Below are 16,325 nucleotides of genomic sequence, written 5' to 3'. Positions count from 1 at the left end.
CCGCAGGGCCCGAGGGCTGTAACCTGTTCATCTACCATCTGCCCCAGGAGTTTGGGGACGCTGAGCTGATGCAGATGTTCCTCCCTTTCGGTAATGTCATCTCCTCGAAAGTGTTTGTGGATCGGGCGACTAACCAAAGTAAATGCTTTGGTGGGTAAAGATAACAAACCAATTAGCTTCACCTAGGACAGGGCGGTGCTCGCACCAACCTACCGGTGTCCGACTGCTTTTAACCTGCTCCTTCACATTGCCCCCGCCCCAGCTGCTCCATGGCCCTCACCAGCCTCATCTCACCCTTCTCTCTCCCACTACTCCTTTTGCTTCTTGGCTTTCCCTACCCACACAACCTGGCTCCCCATCTCCCACTCCCAGTCCAAGAAATGGGTTTCCTCTTCCAGACAAATTCCAACCTACTGAGAAGGGAAAGGGGCCACCTTGACAGGGGTAGGAGGGGCAGCAGGCAGAGCCCAGCCACACCCATTCCCACAGTAGCCCCTCTCCTCTCATGGTGAGAGTGGCCTGGCCTGAGCCCGAGGCTAAATCAGAGCGTGACACCTGGGCAGGGCAGTCACCTAGCCAGGCCCCTCTCCTGCCCACCCCTTCGCCTCCTCTCTCCAGCTCTCTGTCCTGCCCCAACTTCTTCTCTGTCTACCCTGCTTTTTGCTCCCCTCCTGCCCTCCCCACTCACCTGCCTCAGGCCACCAGAGCTGGGCATTGTTGAGGAGTCAGGAAGAGGAGACTGGTCCCTGCCCTCAGGAAGCCTAAGCGCTGAGCTTAGATGAAAATTATGTTTATAGCAGTGAAATCTGCGAGGCACCTAATAATGAAACGACAAGGAAGGCAGATGGATATAAATACACAAAAAGGAAGGGAGGGAACTCCACGTGGGGAGAATTGGATGAGGAAGGCATGGGGCTGGGGTGAGACGAGCCAGAGGACAGTAAGAGGGAGACCAGGCGCGGGGGTGTGGTGTCTGTGCTGGGGGGTTTCCACTATGCAGAGGGGGGTGTTTCACAGGGTGTGGTAGGCAGTGGAAATGGTGGGAGGTCCTTGAGCTGAGAGTAATAAAAATACAGTTTGCAGGAAATGTGCCCAGGGCATGGTGTTAGATGGGAGAGGGAAAACTCAAAAGCATCCAGAAGTATGGCTGTCAGATAAAATATAGATGGCCAGTTAAATTTGAATTTCAGATAGACAAAGGATACATTTTTAGTATAAGTATGTACTTACAGTAAAAAGTATTTATTGTTGATGTGAAGCTTAAATGTAACTGGCATCCCGTGTTTTTATTTGCTAAGTCTGGTAACCCTATCCAGGAAGCGTCAGACCTCCTCCTGGAATTTCATATCACCCTTTCTCCTCCACTCCTCCTTGTTGCCCTCCGACCTCCTCATCCTTCTCCTTCATCCCTTCCTTCTGGGCCAGACCCTTTCGTAAGTCATGAGGACTGAAGAGTCCAGTCCCCAGAGAGCCACATATGGAACCAGAGCTGAGTCTGCCAGACACTCAGTATCTCCAGGCTGACCCCTAGATTCTGAGGCTGGGAGGAGAGAGTAGGAGGCTGAGTTGCAAGGAACCCAGGTCACAGCTTGGGGGTGGTGGAGGGGAGAGGAGACAGGAGTGCAGCATCAGGAAGCACATGTTAAGGAGTTTCCAGTCTGGAGTCCAACCTTCTGGAATCATGAAGGGCTTGAGGATTCGGAGCATGTTCCCCAAAGTAGTCAAGATCTTTGCACCATTGTCCCTTCCCCTCTGGAGCTGCCACAGGAAACTTGTGGTCTTTCAATGGCATGGAGTTGCCCCAGCAGCTCATTTCTCTCTGGGTGTGGAAAAACAAAGCAGAAGCAAAAGACAGGGTTGCAGCCCTCCACTCTTTGGTATTTCTCCTTATGAATTACAGTTATGTATGTAAAAACAACAAGCTGGAAATCAGTTGCATCTGCTCTTTAAGGAAGTCCCAAATGTTACATAAATGAGAAGAGCGCTGCTGAGAGCCCAGGAAGCTCTGGGCGCCTCTGCTGGAACAGGTTTAGTCTCCAGCCATAGCTGGGCTTGGCATATTTGCACCGTCCCGGGTGTGGGTGCAGTCCGGCTTTCCAAAGGCATTTCCTTGCAGTCTGCTCTAAGCACTACCCTCTTTAAGCTGTTAGCCCACTTAAATTAGCCAGGACTACAGTTTTTTTTTTCTTCCTGACTTTTAAAGAAACATTCTCTGTATACCTCTAATCTAGCTCTCCTCTCTTGAACAAATTTCTGATGTCGAGCATACCAACCCTGAAAAAAGGACAAACTCCTGAGATGCTGGTCCAGCCCAGCTGTTCCTGGTTAAGCCACTTGGGTTCTCTCTCTCACCAGGCAGCTGAGCTTTCTGCCAATATCCCAGAGGCCTTTAAAGTGAAACCTAGGCTGGGTGCAGTGGCTCATGCCTATAATCCCAGCACTTTGGGAGGCTGAGGCGGGCAGATCACTTGAGGTCAGGAGTTCGAGACCAGCCTGGCCAACATGGTGAAACTCCATCTCTACTAAAAATACAAAAATTAGCTGGATGTGGTGGTGTGCGCCTGTAATCCCACCTACTCAGGAGGTGGAGGCAGGAGAACTGCTTGAACCCAGGAAGGGAGGTTGCTGTTAGCCGAGATCACACCACTGCACTCTAGCCTGGCGACATAGCAATACTCCGTCTCAAAAATAAATAACAAAATAAATAAATAAAAATAAAATAAAGTGATACCTAACTTCAGCATTCCCTCATGGACAAGTCATTTAACCCTGTGAGCCTCAATCTCTTCCTTTGTGAAAAGGGGATTTTAATCATCGCCCCAGGGATGCTGTGAGGGAGCTTACCCAGGGCAGACCCTCAGGAAGTGCTAGGTCCCCTTTGTTCTTAAAGTGCTATTTTTGCTATAAAAGTGGCCCTATGTTAAAGTGAACTCCTCAAAGGCCACATTCACTCTTTATAAGCACACGTGTAAATTTATGAGCAGAATCTTCCAGATACCTTCATGAGGGCATGTCTAGCACAAATGTTCCTATGTTGGAAGGAGGGCTGGGGGAATACCATAGGGGGATTCTATCTGCAGGCCTTCCCACAGGGCCTGGGAGCAGAAACCTTCTGAGGATAGGAGAAGGGAAGGAGAGGCAGCTCTGGAAGAAGGAAGACGGTCCTGGAACCATGAACTTGGGAGACAGTGCCCAGAGCCCTGCCACAGGGGCCTCCAGTCTGCAGGGGAGGGACCCTGCTCAGACTGCTAGCCAGTTACTAACAGTTCAAGGGAAGAAAAATTCCCTTGACCCTGGACTGCTTCTCAACTCTCGGGCTTCCGAGGACCACTAAACTCTTCCAGGAAGGCTGGGCTTCTGCCCTCCTCCAGAACTTCCTCTCTGCCCTCCCCACACAGTGGTTCTGCCTGCCGCTACGCCTGTGCCCTAGACAGCTCCTCCAGCCCGTTTTATCTTCTTTCCCCTCCCTTCTTTGAGCTCAGGTGGATGATGAGAAGAATGAGGGGCAGCATGTCCCCCATAGTCAGGCTACCTTGTCCTGGCAGGGACAGGCTTTTGTCCAGCCACCTTCCTTATTCTGGGGAAAGCAGTATCAACACACAATTCATATATTTGAAAACTGCTCTGGTTTACTAAGTACTTGACTTTTACTTGACGTAACTTGACTTTAGTGATTAGACATACAGGTCAGCGGAGGTGGGGACGGGCCAGGAGGGGCTGAGGGGAGCTGGTGGAAATATGGCTGGAGGTGAATCTCGTATGGATCAGCTGAAATTCTCCCTATTTATTCTGGTATCTATATTTATACAGAGGTTAGTTTTGTTGCTCTGGGCCCAGCTCTGACCAATTGTTGCGCTTGTTCGGCTGTAGGAGCAAACTTGAGCAAGGCAGGAAGGAGAGGAGAGAAAGAAAGAGACGATGGAGGCAGCATCTGGGGCAGAGGGAAAGAGGGAAAAAGAACCAGCAGGTAGGGAAAGTGAGGAAGGGCTCTCTTTCTTGGAGAGAAGTCCCAAGGCAGGCCCGAGGTACCACAGACAATTAACTGAGAAGACGGCTTCTACTTCACTCCCGGGTGGCTGTGCATCTCTGTCTTATATCTAATAGCCATTTGGGGACCATTACGCAACGGGCACGTTCATGGGAACGCCTCGGTATCTCGCCAAGCTTTCATATATTTTGCAGGATCTAAGTCCTTTTTACAGGAGAAAAGGCCTCTAAAGTCGAATGAATTCAAGGAAATACTAGATTAAACAAAGCTATAAAGGTTCATTTACTACAACTCGGTGAGGGAGGGGACGTTATTTGTTGATATGCTGCACTGGCCCAGTGGGCCTGGCTCTAAACCTCCTGACCACACAAGCCCTTTCTCGAGGAGCACCTATTAGGGCCAGTTTTGGAAATGCTGATGTAAAATGTTGTCTGTATGAAGAGATGCATTCAGAGTTCCCCAAAGGTGACTTCTGACCTCATTTTGGGAACATGACCTGTGCCCATCTGGGACCTGCGCGGTTGGGCCTGGGAGCCGCAAGGTTCTGCATGCCATCTGGGCACAGGAGTGAACGCGTGGGAAGCGCTTCTGCACGGAGGGCTGTGGCCTGATTTGCACTGATGGTCTTGTGACTTGTTATGGACATATCAGCTGGTGTGTGCTTAGTCCACGGCGCAGGGCGTGGAGAAGAGAGGTGCCGACGACGGCGCCCGGGGCGAGGTGACGCCCAGGGCCCACCCGGAGCCTGGCGGGGCGGGCAGGGCCGGGAGTGGGGGCGGAGGGCCCGCGAGGGCTCAGCCTCTGGGCCTCCTCCGACAGCCGGGCACCTGCGGTGGCGAGGGGGGCGGCCGGGCCGGCGGTGGAGAAGTTTCTCGGCGGCGCCTCCCTCCCGGCCCCTCGCACTCGTCTCTCTCCCCAGGCCGGCACCCTGTGCCCGCGCGCTGCCAGGCCCCCTCCTGTCAGGGAGGACAGTGTCCAATAAACTCCTCCACCTGCAGGTGTGTCCGCCCTCTCCCGCCGAGGCGAGGGCTGAGGTGCCGGGGCCGGCGGGGGTGGGGGGCGGGCGCCTCTCCCAGCGCCGCCCGGCCGCGGGCCCCACTTGGGGAGCGGGCGCCGGGCGAGTGACGCGGCCAGAGACTAGGCGCAGGTCAGCGAGCCGGGTCCCCGCCAGCGCCTGCCCCCGGAGGGGCCTAGCACGCGCGCGCGGGCTGGAGAGGGGCGGGCACCGGGGCGGGGCCGGGGGCGGGGCCCGAGGGGGAGAGCCTCAGGCCCGCCCCGCCCCCATGTCCCCCGACCCCTCCCCGCCGGCAGCGCCCCGGGCGGCCCCGTGGAAACCCAGGCCCTCGTCCCTCGTGTCTCGCCAGGCTTCGTGAGCTTCGACAACCCGGCCAGCGCGCAGACCGCCATCCAGGCCATGAACGGCTTCCAGATCGGCATGAAGAGGCTCAAGGTGCAGCTGAAGCGGCCCAAAGACGCCAATCGCCCGTACTGAGCGCCGGCGGGAGCGTCCCCCGGGGGAGACCAGGACTCGCACAGGTAACCGGGGGCGGCCGGGGCGCGGGGACGGGGGTTGGGAGGGAACCAGACGGACCCGCCGCCTCCTCCGGCCTCCGTGGGCCGGACCCTCACTGGTGCCTTGGACCCGCTGCGCCCAGCTCAACCTGCTCCTCGCCCTGCTCCTCGGGCCAGGCGCAGAGCTGCCGTCACCCCAGCAGAAATGGGCCTGGCCATTTCCCTGTGGCAGGGCCACCAGGGGCAGGAGTGAGGGAGCCACTCCGGGCGGGTGAGGCGAGCCCTGGGCCTGCGCCTCCGGGTCTACATTGGCAGTCCTGTTGGCCAGAGAACCCTGGGGTGAACAGGTGGCAAGCTCAGGCTGAGGGAGGCTGGGGGCAGAACAGGCTCTACCCAGAAAAGCTGCAGCCGCCTGCGGGGTCTGCTCCCAGACCCCCGGCTCTCTCCTCCCCAGTTCTCCCAGGAGGGCTGGTAGCCTTTAGACACTTGATCCCTGCACCCCTGTCTTTCACCATAGCTCAGTGAAGAGAGGAAGGACAGGATCTTTCAAAGGGAACTTTACTAAGAAACAAAGCAGGATGGGATGAAAGCTGAGGAGGGTGATGGTACAGCACTGAGATCCCGGGCCCTGCCTGCCCCACACGGGTCATGATGAGTGGTAGTTGTTACCTTTTCTGCTGGGCTGGGTCCTGCCTAGGAGCTGAAGACACAGTCAGCCACGCCTCTTCCAGCCCACGTGTTCCCCTGAGCAAAGTGCTTCCTGCAGAAAGAATGGGGGGAGATTCCCCAGGACATCAAAAGTCAACCTTCAGAATGGTTTCCCCCAGTGCTGTGGCTCTTGCAGCCTCGGCTTCTTCACAGAGCAGAGGTGAAGGCTCCTTTCGGGCCTTTCCAGCTCAGCACTCTGCTGCCCTCTGACCGCCCCTCCCTGCCCATGTTCCTCCATTTATTCAGCAGTATTGTGTGCCAGCTACTGTGTTAGGTACTTGGGGTTCAGCAGTGAGCAAGATTGAGAAGGTGGAGACAGACAATAAACAATGACATGTGATCAAAGAATATGATCTAGTATGTCGAGATTGTTGGCTACAGTTAAACCACATGGTCAGTGTAGATCTCATTGAGGAAGTGAATTGGAGCATAGAAGGTGAGGGGAGCAGCCATGCCCCCGCCTCTGAGGGAACAGTCAGTATGGAGGCTGCAAGGTGGGGCTGCAGAGTGGAGTAGGAACAGCAAGAGACTGGGTTGCTGGGAGAGTGAGGAGGGCCACCTGGTGTGGGGCCTTGAAGGCCACTGCGTGGACTTTGGTCTCTTCTCTGAAATGGGAGATGGAGAGAGCATTGGAGAGTTCTGAATAGGAGAGTGATGGGTAACTTGCATTTCAGTGGGGTCACCCTGGCTTCTGTGTTGATAATAGCTTGTAGGGGACCAAAGCATAGGTCTACTGCACTGACCACTCAGTCCAGTGTCACAGCAGTTGATGAGATGTGAAGGAATTAATTTCTAGGTGTATTTTGAAAGAGGAGCCAAGGATGAGTCCCAGGCTTTTGGCCCAAGTCACTGAAAGAACAGAGGGATTGGGAGAAAGATCAGGCATGTGAAAAATACACAATTGAGTTTCACAGTCCAGAGTTTGGGAGGGAGGTCTCCAGCTTCCCAATCTCCCCTCAAATCTTCCACCCAGTGCTGGGGTACAGATACCAGCAGAACACCCTTCCTCCACCCAGAAGTAGCAACTCTCACCCTCAGAGAGCAGGGGCCTTCTCTCTGGGGGAGTGCTTGTGCCTCCACTCTCTGCAATCCTGGAAAAGCAAAACCAGTCTTTCCTGCCTCCTGGTTTCCCATCCTTGCCCATTTCTGGCTTGTTTCCCATCCTTGCCCATTTCTGGCTTGTGTCCAGATGCAAACACACATGTTATTCAGAGTTTGGGCACCTTCTTGTGCCAGGCACTGGGCCCAGTGTGGGGGATGCAAGGATGAATGAGTCACCATCCCTGCCCTCAAGGAGCTTCTGGCTCTGTGCACACACAGACACCAGGAGGCAGCTTGCAGATGGGGGCATTTCCATAGGAATGGAGGGACGGTTTCGTGAAAGCAGCTTTTTCTGTATATAGGACACTTTTTCTTAAATCAGCATAGCTCTGCCATTAAGGTGTGACCTGGGTTAGGGTGCTTGTCCTCTTTGGGCTTCTTTTTTCTCATTAATGAGACTAAGGTGTTAGAGTCAACTAGAGGATTTGGGGGTAGGGGGATATGAATCAGGCAGGGTCATGTCCCGAGATTCCAAGGGGCACCCCTGAAAGTAGCTTGTCTTAGCCTCCTTGGCTCAAGCCAGGAAAAAACCTCTAGGTTAGAAGAATTCCCAGATGAAGGAGTGAGAAGGCAGGTTTATTGTTTGGGATATAAGGTCAGAAGTGCCCACAGGGTTGAACCAGCTGGCATTCAGAGTTGGGGTGGGGGCTTGGGAGGAGTGGTTTAAAACACAGAGTGGGTTCTTCCACCAGGGCATGCAAAGGGCAGAAAGATTAGAACCCTAGACCTTCACACAGTGCTTACCATGCACCAGGCACTGCTCCGAGAAGTAACAACTAGGAGATGTTAACTACATAGCTACAACTACCTATAAGGTAGGTAGTGTTAGTATTTCCATTCCACAGATGGGGCACAGAGAGATTAAGTAGCTTGTCCATCAGCTAGTGAGTCACAGAGCCAAGCTTTGAAGCCAGGGAGCCTTCTCCCCTTCAAGTGAGGAGAATGAGAAGCCCCACCCTACCCTCACCCCAACCTATCACCCCAGAGTACCCTGAATGTCCTGAGGGAGTACATATGACACCTCACTTTTCTGGGGTCAGCCATCTAACCACCTCCTTTCTACTAAGCAGTCCTTTAAAAAACTACTATGTCACATAACTCCTACAGTAAGGTTGACATTTAATTTTCATTTAGACAGTATTTTAACAAATGGTGCTGTCAGGCTTCCCAGCCCAAGACTGTTGGAAGCTCTAATAGAAGGCAATTGCTAAGAAGAGATAGAGAGCTTCTCAAGGCAGCCTTGGGGACTGCCTTGAGGCAGTGGCTCAATGAGAAGTGGCTGCCCTCGGACTGCCAGCGAGGGAGGAAAAGACACAAAAAAGCAGCTAAAATACTGCCTGGTATCACAGGCCAGTAAAGGGTATTCATTTGTGCTGAGGCCTGAGCTGCAGCCCCAGGTGCTCAGAAGGGCAGGAAGCCTGAGCAGGGGCCCAGGGACCAGCCATAGCTGGGAGCAAAGTGGGAGGTGGAAGGGGGACCTCAGGGATAGGGCAGCTGCCCCATGGTGGTGCAGGCTCTCTAAGGCCAAGTCAGAAGGGAGTGGGGACAGACCTAGGGGAGGGAGAAGGGCCTAGGCAGGGCAGCTGTGGGGAGTACCGTTGGGCTTTGGTTCCATGAAGGAAGGTCCTGAGTGGGGTGGGATCAGGGTTGGAGTCAGTGACTCTCCTTCCTGGCGGGTTTTCTGCTTCCCCACTGCCCTACCCCTCTGGTGGCTTGGGTTTGTTGTCTTGTGCTAAGACTGGAGTTTCTCTAAGCAATCTTTGCCAGGAAATAAATAAGGAAGGAAGCAAAGGCAGAAAGAGTAGGCAAAAACATGCATGTGGCCAGGTCCATAGCCAGCGGGCAGAACACACCCAGCCTGGCCCCGCCCAGCTCAGAGATTGGCCTCTGAGCCCCTTGTTCTGCCACTGCTTACCAGACACACTGGGCCCCAGCAGCAGGCCAGGTTCTCAGACTTCTAGCACTCCAGTTCTATGGCTGGAGAGTGCACCAAGCATCTTGTCCTGACCCCAGTGAGTCCTGTGACTCTGGCTCTGAGTATGCTTTTGGAGAGTGTCGGGTCCAGGCTTTGCAGGCACAGGTGCTTTGGGTCTGACCTATACAGGGCCAGGCTGTAGCTTTCGGCCTGGCCCTCCTTTGCTTGAGTCCAGCTGATTTTAGGACCTGAGATCTGAATTGGTTCAGCTTGGCCATAATTTCCTCACCCAGCTCGGTGAGTTGGACTTCACCATGCCGGTCAGTGATCCCACTGCCACACCTAGGGCTGTGCTCTGTGAGCCTCCACCCCGAGAGTGGTCGGGAAGGGGTCACCCTGCAGGCAGAAGAGGAGCTGCTTCCTAATGAAGACAGTAGCCAGCTGAGCCCGTGGAGTCTTGGGGGCTCCTCAGGGACTGAGTGTGAGGGTGTGTTATGTGTCTAGGGCCACACATGTGTGAGAGATGAGGGTGTGTGTGAGGAAGTTCCCTAGATTGAGCTTTAGGGACAGGGGCTGTGTGCTATTCAGGTTTGTGCTGCAGTACACAGGACAGTGCCTGGCCCTGACAAGCGGTTGCACTCTAAAGCTGGGAGAGAAGCAGGCAGAGTGGGAAGGAGTAAACACCCATGAGGGGCTCAGGGCTGGAATGGAGGGAGAAAGAGAGTCCCAGGGAGTCCCTGAGTTGCAGTTGCCACAGCCCCCATCTGATGGCAATACCCTCCTTAGTTCCTTAGGCCTCTTCTCCCGTGCCAACGGGAGCTGCCCGTTGGCCATCCTGGGTGGGTCTAAGGGCTTCTGGGAGGAGTTGGAAGTGGCATTTCAGGACTTGGTGGGCATGGGACGGTCCCTGATCTGGGGGAAGGAGATTCAATGTTGGAAGAGCAAAGAACCCAGCCCTGGTGGGCAGGCAGGCTGGGGTCTGCAGAGGAGGAGTCTGGGGTGCTTCTGTGAAGGTTGAGCTGGAGGCCGGGCTTGGGCTCAGCTTCTTTGCCCCTCATCCACAGTGATATTTTAAGATCCCAGGCCTCCCTTCCTCCCTCCCTCCCTCCCTGAAGGAAAGCATAAAGCTGAGAGTGAAAGTCTGCTGTATGTAGAAGCCTGTGGACTGGAAAGCCTGCAGATCAACCTGGCACACAGGCCTTGGCCCAGGCCTGAGTGCCACAGGGGAGCAGGGCATCCAGTGCAAGCTCAAGATAACTATGGGGAGGGGTGGAGCTAAGGACCCCAAAGGGGCCCAGGTGCAGCAGAGGACTATGAAGTGGTGAGGGGTGGAGAAGTCAACCAAAAGTTGAATCACCTGATGATTCCTGATAGAGAAGAGAACTCATTCTCAACTACTTAGGGCTCCACCAGGAAAGAAAGCTGAAGGTTGGGGCCTTGCGGTGGGCCAGGCTGGAAAGCTGTTCCTGGAGGGGTATGGGGTGAGAGGGTGGGAAAAGAGGATGGGGTAGGGAGGAGGGGAAGTCAGCAGAGCAAGAGTGGGAGCAGCAGAGGCTGGAGGCGCTCGCCTCTGTGCCCCCTGCAGGGGACCCTCCAGCCTTGCACATGGCCCCCTGCAGGGCACCCTCCAGCCTTCCATGTGGCGCTTTTATGGGTCAGGGCTGCAGAACCTTCGAAGGGCTTCATGTGCCTAGATGCAGCCTCAGTTTGGTTACACAGGCCACTTGGGAGCAAGGCAAAGAGTGTGAGCAAAGAAAGAGGGTAAGGCAAATGCAAGATGAACTCAGTAGTGCCAAGGCATGTTTCTAGAATTCCAAGAACATTGATGAATTTTACCCTAAATCTCAAAATGAACCCTGCTCAGGTTCTGAGGAAAGTAATTTGAGGTGGAGCTGAAATGGGGGAGGGCCATAACCTCCACAGTGGGTGCCCTTGCAGCCTTCTCTAGGATGGTGGCCAGGGTGGGTCCACAGGGTGGGAGGGCCGAGCTGCTGCCAGCCTGGGTGGTACTATGGCAGCAAAGCATTTTGTAGATGGACCCCGTGGACACAGCAGTTACCATAGCAAGCCTCTGACCTACCCAGCTGACCAGGGCCACCTTGACAGACATCCCCTGCTGGCCCACAGGCTGTAGTCACAGAAAGCTGAGGAGGGAGGGAGCGCCACCCCTGGGGGAGAGAAAGAATCAAGGGTGATGAAAAGCAGAGCGCCCGCTCCCTGAGATTGCTTGCTGGCCAAGGTGGTTTGAGGGGCTGTTTTATTTTTTTTCTGGCCCCCCTGCCAAACCGCCCATGCCCCCCTCCCCAACGCATGATGGATGCCCTTAGTGGCCCTGTGTGAGGTTCTGCTTCTGTTCACAGTGTATCATGTGTCTGCATAAACAACCGTGTGTGTGTATGTGTGTATGTGTGTGCGTGCGTGTGTGTGTGCGTGTGTGTGTGTTGATGTGCCCATGTTTGTCTGCTGGCTTCCTCCATCCTTTGAGTTCTTTTCAGTTCTCTTATGATTTGACTGCTATTCTCTCATCAGAGCTTCTAGATTGATGCTGTGGTCTGGTGCTGTATAAATATATTTTCTTTTTAATTTTGTTTTAACTTCTTCCTTGCCCTCCTTCACCTGAATCCCAGCCCTCCCTGCCCTCCCACACTCCCCAACCCCACCTGCCCTGCCCCACCTCTTCCTTCCCCCACCCACACTCTCTTGTCCTCTCTCTCTCTCTCTCTACATATATAAATATATATATAAATCTTTTCTTCTTTTGTCATTCAATCAAATTCCAACAACCCAACCAGGGCCAGTCAAATCCACCACAGTCTCGCGCTGAGCTAGGAATAAAGTTCACGTAATCACATGAGAGTGGAGAAAAGTCCCCCATCCGTAAGTTCAAATCAACTCAAAGTTCACAGTGTGACATGATGGCGTCATGTAACAAGGCTAAGAATCGGTTGCATGACAATTGCCGTCAAGTTTCGTGGAGGTGCTGTGATTGGAGCGTTTTTCTTGGATGTTGTATCAGTTGATGATTGGCCAGTCATGATCACACGTGCATTTTCTTGACTTTTGTGCTGCCACAATCTTTTTTGCTGTGCTCATTTTCGTTTCGTTCTTGGTGCTTGCAGTGGTTTTACTTTCTGTTGTTTGGTTTTTCTTGTTCAGCGTTTTTTTATGCTTCTCTAGATGTCACATAGAGAAAAAAACAAAACAAAAGAACAAAAAATAGTCAAAATAAAGATGAATTCCTGAATTATCAAACATGGGATCATTTACCTGTGCAAACCATTATTTTTTTCTTAAAAATAAGGAAAACATCTTAAAAATATCTATGCGTGGTTGATTTACTTGCACTTGAAAATATTGTGATTTTATTTTTTTCTAGAAATTTGGGGGCCTTTTTCAATTGACACTTTCCTAGGTCTGGTCTTTTTCCAGTTAGGCTATTTTCAATCTCACTTCAAAGGGAAAAAAAACAAAAACAAAAAAACAAAAACAAAATATCTACAGTAACAGAATGATAAAAAAATTCTAAACCAAAAAACTAGAGTACAAAGCCAGAGGCCTCTGCAAGAGAGCCCGGTAACAATTGTAAGGTTTGTATTGTAACCACTTCTGCTAAATTAAATGTGGGGAGGGGAGGCTGGGGACTGGGGGCTCGGGAGGGTTTTTTTGGTTGGTTTGGAAGAAACAGTACTAACAAAAGCAAAATGCACCTTTTTGTTTACAACTGAAAAAGGGTCCTTGACAAGTGTTTTTTAATTTTATTATTATTTTATTTGGTGTTGTAATTGTTTAGACTGCTGTGTACGGTTTGCTGTTTGTTGAATCAACAGTGTGAAAAACCTGCCAGCATGGATTGATATACGCATGACGTTGTCCCCTCAAGTGGGGGCTTTGCAGTTCTAACTTTCTTGATGTAACCAGTCACCCCCATGTATAAGTGGAAGCTGCTTGCTAGAATGGAGATGAGTCTCATTTGTTAATTCACAATGATTAAGCATTCGCCTTCTGATTCTAGTCAGATCATGATTTTTTTTAAAGCAAAACAAAACACCAAAAAGCCACCATTCAAAACAAAATCAAGCACTGTCTGAGTTAATTTATTTAAGTTTGATAATTAAATCTCTTCTGACCTTTTTTAGGTTTTCCCATCCACTCCCTTGAAGTTCTGAATTCCTCTAAATTCCCTGGCATGTATGAGAAAAGTATTATGTGTGTGTATGTGTGTATATATGCATATACATACACACATATCCATGTATATCCACATATGTGCAGGTGAATATATTCTACACATATATCCAGATATACATATATATACACAGCCTCGCAAATAGTTACTGACCCCGGGAAAGAAGTGGTTGGCTGGAAGCTGGGCAAGGATTCTACAAAATTTGAGTCACGGATGTGTCTTCCTTCTTTCCCTTGAGCCGGGAGGAGTGGGCTGGGCTGCTAGATTTTTCCTATCTTGTTTGCTAGGCTTCTGTATACATATTGTATCTGGGCTAGATCCCTCAGAGACAAGTTTAATTGTGAATTCATATCCCGCAGTCCCAAATTCTCCCCTTAGATGTAGCTACCCCCAATCCAGAATGCTAAAGTAACCCAAATCAAGAACCTTCTCCCAACAACGAAACCTCAGCTACAACCATCACCACTAGACCTCCCAGTGGTTTCTACTCTGAATAGAAGAGTATATTTCTTTTTAATGTATCATGATCATGACTAATTCTCATACTGGTCTCTCTTCCTTCCCTCCCACCATCCCCTAGAGCTCCCATCCTAGCCCCTGAGGCAGGTTCCTATTGGTGTTTGGATGCTGTTTGTGTTTTCCCTCTTGGCTTAATCAGCCCTGATTTTCTTCATTTTAGGGCAGGATGCTGAACGGGCTACATTAAAAAACAAACCTCTCTCTCTATATATTTATAAATGAGAACTGTTGGATGACACCTTTGACATATCAGCCAATATCAATCAAGCTGAAGACTCCAGACACTGTCTGTGTGACTGTAACATTTCTTCAAGGAAAGTATAGCGTCTATGGAGTTCAGAGGGCACGTGTTTGGGGGAAAATATATATGACATGAAGAAGAAGATGAAGAAAAATGAGAAAAAAACACACAAAAGGCAACTTTAAAACAAAATATCACGAGCAGACGGGGAGGCTGAAGGGCTGGGAGCTGGGAGGAGACGCTGCTTACCGATCCCGGGGCTTTTCCAGCCCATGGGCGCCTGACGCAGGCTGGGGCAAGTGGTGCGTGGGGCCTGGTCCCCAAGGGGCGGCTGAGAGGCCGCCACTGAGCATCTCTATCTGTCATTCCTTTAGCTATTTAGGGACCAAAGGACCAAACTTTTTATTGCAGATGTGTAGCTCTATGTCAAATAGAGGGGGAATGGAGGACCCCCTCCTTCCTGCCTCATGGCTGTTCTTGAAACAGCTTAGAGCGATTCTATGAAAAAATGTAATAAAAAATTAAAAAAAAAACAAAAAACAAAAAAACAACAAAAAAAAGGAAAAATAACGCTTCAATGCTTTTAAAACAGCAAGATAATAGTTCTTTGATACTTTGAGAGGCGCTTTGATGACCCTCATCCAAGTCTATGACACTTTCCTATGGTTTTCTGTATTCTATGTCTGGATGGAGCTGTTAGAAGATGAACAAATTGGTGGATATTTGGGGAAAGCAACACAAATCTTAAAACTCACCCGTGAAGTGTGAGAAAACAAGGAGGGGAACAAATGGGACTTACCAAGCAAGGTCATTGTTGTGAAAAGTCTGTAAATGCTTCTAACTCTTCCCCCTCTTAAAATCATAATAGTTGTACAGAATTTTAAAAAGGAAAAGTTTAAAATACCTATATAATAGAAGAAAAATTAGAGGAAAGCAAAAAATAAAAAAAATAAAAAAGGAAAAAAAAAACCTATAGAAGTTAGCATTACTGCTAAAATCCCAGATGTTGTAGGACTGTACTTTTGTAGAGTTTAGACAGAGCATCAATCCCTTCTCCCCGCGAGTGCAGTCGGATGCCGTTGTCCCCAAGGGCCAGGCCGAATTCGCCCCACACCTGCGGGCGCCTGGCTGCCGACGCCGGTGGAGGCCACGCCGTCGGTCGGGAACGGTCGCGTCGCCCTGGTCGCAGCCGCCGCCGCCATCATCCTCGCCTCTCGCTTCCCTCTGGGAGCTGCGCGCGCTTCACTCACCTTCCGCTTCACTCGCCTTCCACGCTTGCTCCAGAGACTTTCCGGGCAAGGGAGAACTGGGAACTTTCATCTTAAAACAACTAGACAACACACACACACACAAAACCTTAAAAAAGAGAGAGAAAAATAAACAATCTTTGAAGAATTTCTGAAACTGTTTACAAGGAATTTTGAAAAACAGGGATGTTTAAATGATGCCGGCTCTGTTTTTCTGTAAATAAATTTGCATATTTTGTAGGACTTTTAATTGTAATGATAGAGAAAAAAACAAGGAAAACTATTTAATGAAAGCACGATATTTATCTTTGGTAAATGACTTTAGAGCAGTTAAAGACATTGCTTAAAAAACTCAGAATCAGAAAAAACACTGAATTATTTAAGAACACATATATTTTAAAGTATAACATATTTATTATAATTTATTTGCACCCTTGGGAAGATTGCTTTGGCATTCTGCCTTGATTCCTTCTCATTGATGTCCAGGTCATCTGGAGGCCGGGGGTTCTCAGACCTACCATTGTTTCCCTTTAGAAGAACAAATTTCCAGTTCCTCTAGGGCCTCCTGCCTTTCCTTTCTTTCTGTCAATTTTGTTGTTGTTGTTGTTTTTCATTTTCTTTTTTTCTCTTGACTCCTCCTTTTAGGATGTCCACATGTAAAAAAAAAAGAAAAAAAAAAGAAAAAAAGAAAAAAAAAGAAAACAGCTGCAGTTCAGTACAACTGCTCTTTTCACACTCAACTCCCTAAAACTCCTTGTAACCTTCTGTAACTATTGGATGACGCTTTCTCCAGCTTAGCCCTAAATAAAGCACAGTTTAAAAAAAGATTTCTTCATTGGTCTGTGCCTCTCGGACTCTGGCCAGCTGTGCCTCACAGCCCCAAGGCTTGCCCACTGGAAGTAGCTTTG

General features: G+C 50.6%; 1 protein-coding gene across 50 annotated transcripts in view; it reads left to right on the top strand.

Moving 5' to 3' along the window:
* The window catches only part of CELF4 (CUGBP Elav-like family member 4), a 323,148-nt gene extending 307,030 nt beyond the window's left edge, over positions 1 to 16,118 (top strand). For 19 of the 50 annotated variants that reach the window (XM_024350815.3, XM_024350814.3, XM_016933586.3 and 16 more), the window contains exons 11-13: positions 7 to 90; positions 5,353 to 5,524; positions 14,090 to 16,118. In XM_024350815.3, the coding sequence (XP_024206583.1) occupies positions 7 to 90; positions 5,353 to 5,480 (212 nt within the window). In that variant the 3' untranslated portion in view covers positions 5,481 to 5,524; positions 14,090 to 16,118. Of the gene's footprint in view, positions 1 to 6; positions 159 to 4,907; positions 4,987 to 5,352; positions 5,525 to 12,016; positions 12,102 to 14,089 lie in introns of those variants that run through there. The other 31 variants (XM_024350826.3, XM_024350824.3, XM_024350821.3 and 28 more) reach the window with 8 other exon arrangements.
* The last annotated feature ends 207 nt before the right edge of the window (positions 16,119 to 16,325 follow it).

The sequence above is a fragment of the Pan troglodytes genome, chromosome 17 (genome assembly GCF_028858775.2).
Source record: "Pan troglodytes isolate AG18354 chromosome 17, NHGRI_mPanTro3-v2.0_pri, whole genome shotgun sequence".
Classification (NCBI taxonomy): domain Eukaryota; kingdom Metazoa; phylum Chordata; class Mammalia; order Primates; family Hominidae; genus Pan; species Pan troglodytes.
Note: the sequence above shows the minus strand (reverse complement) of the source record. Positions and strands in the feature narration are given on the sequence as shown.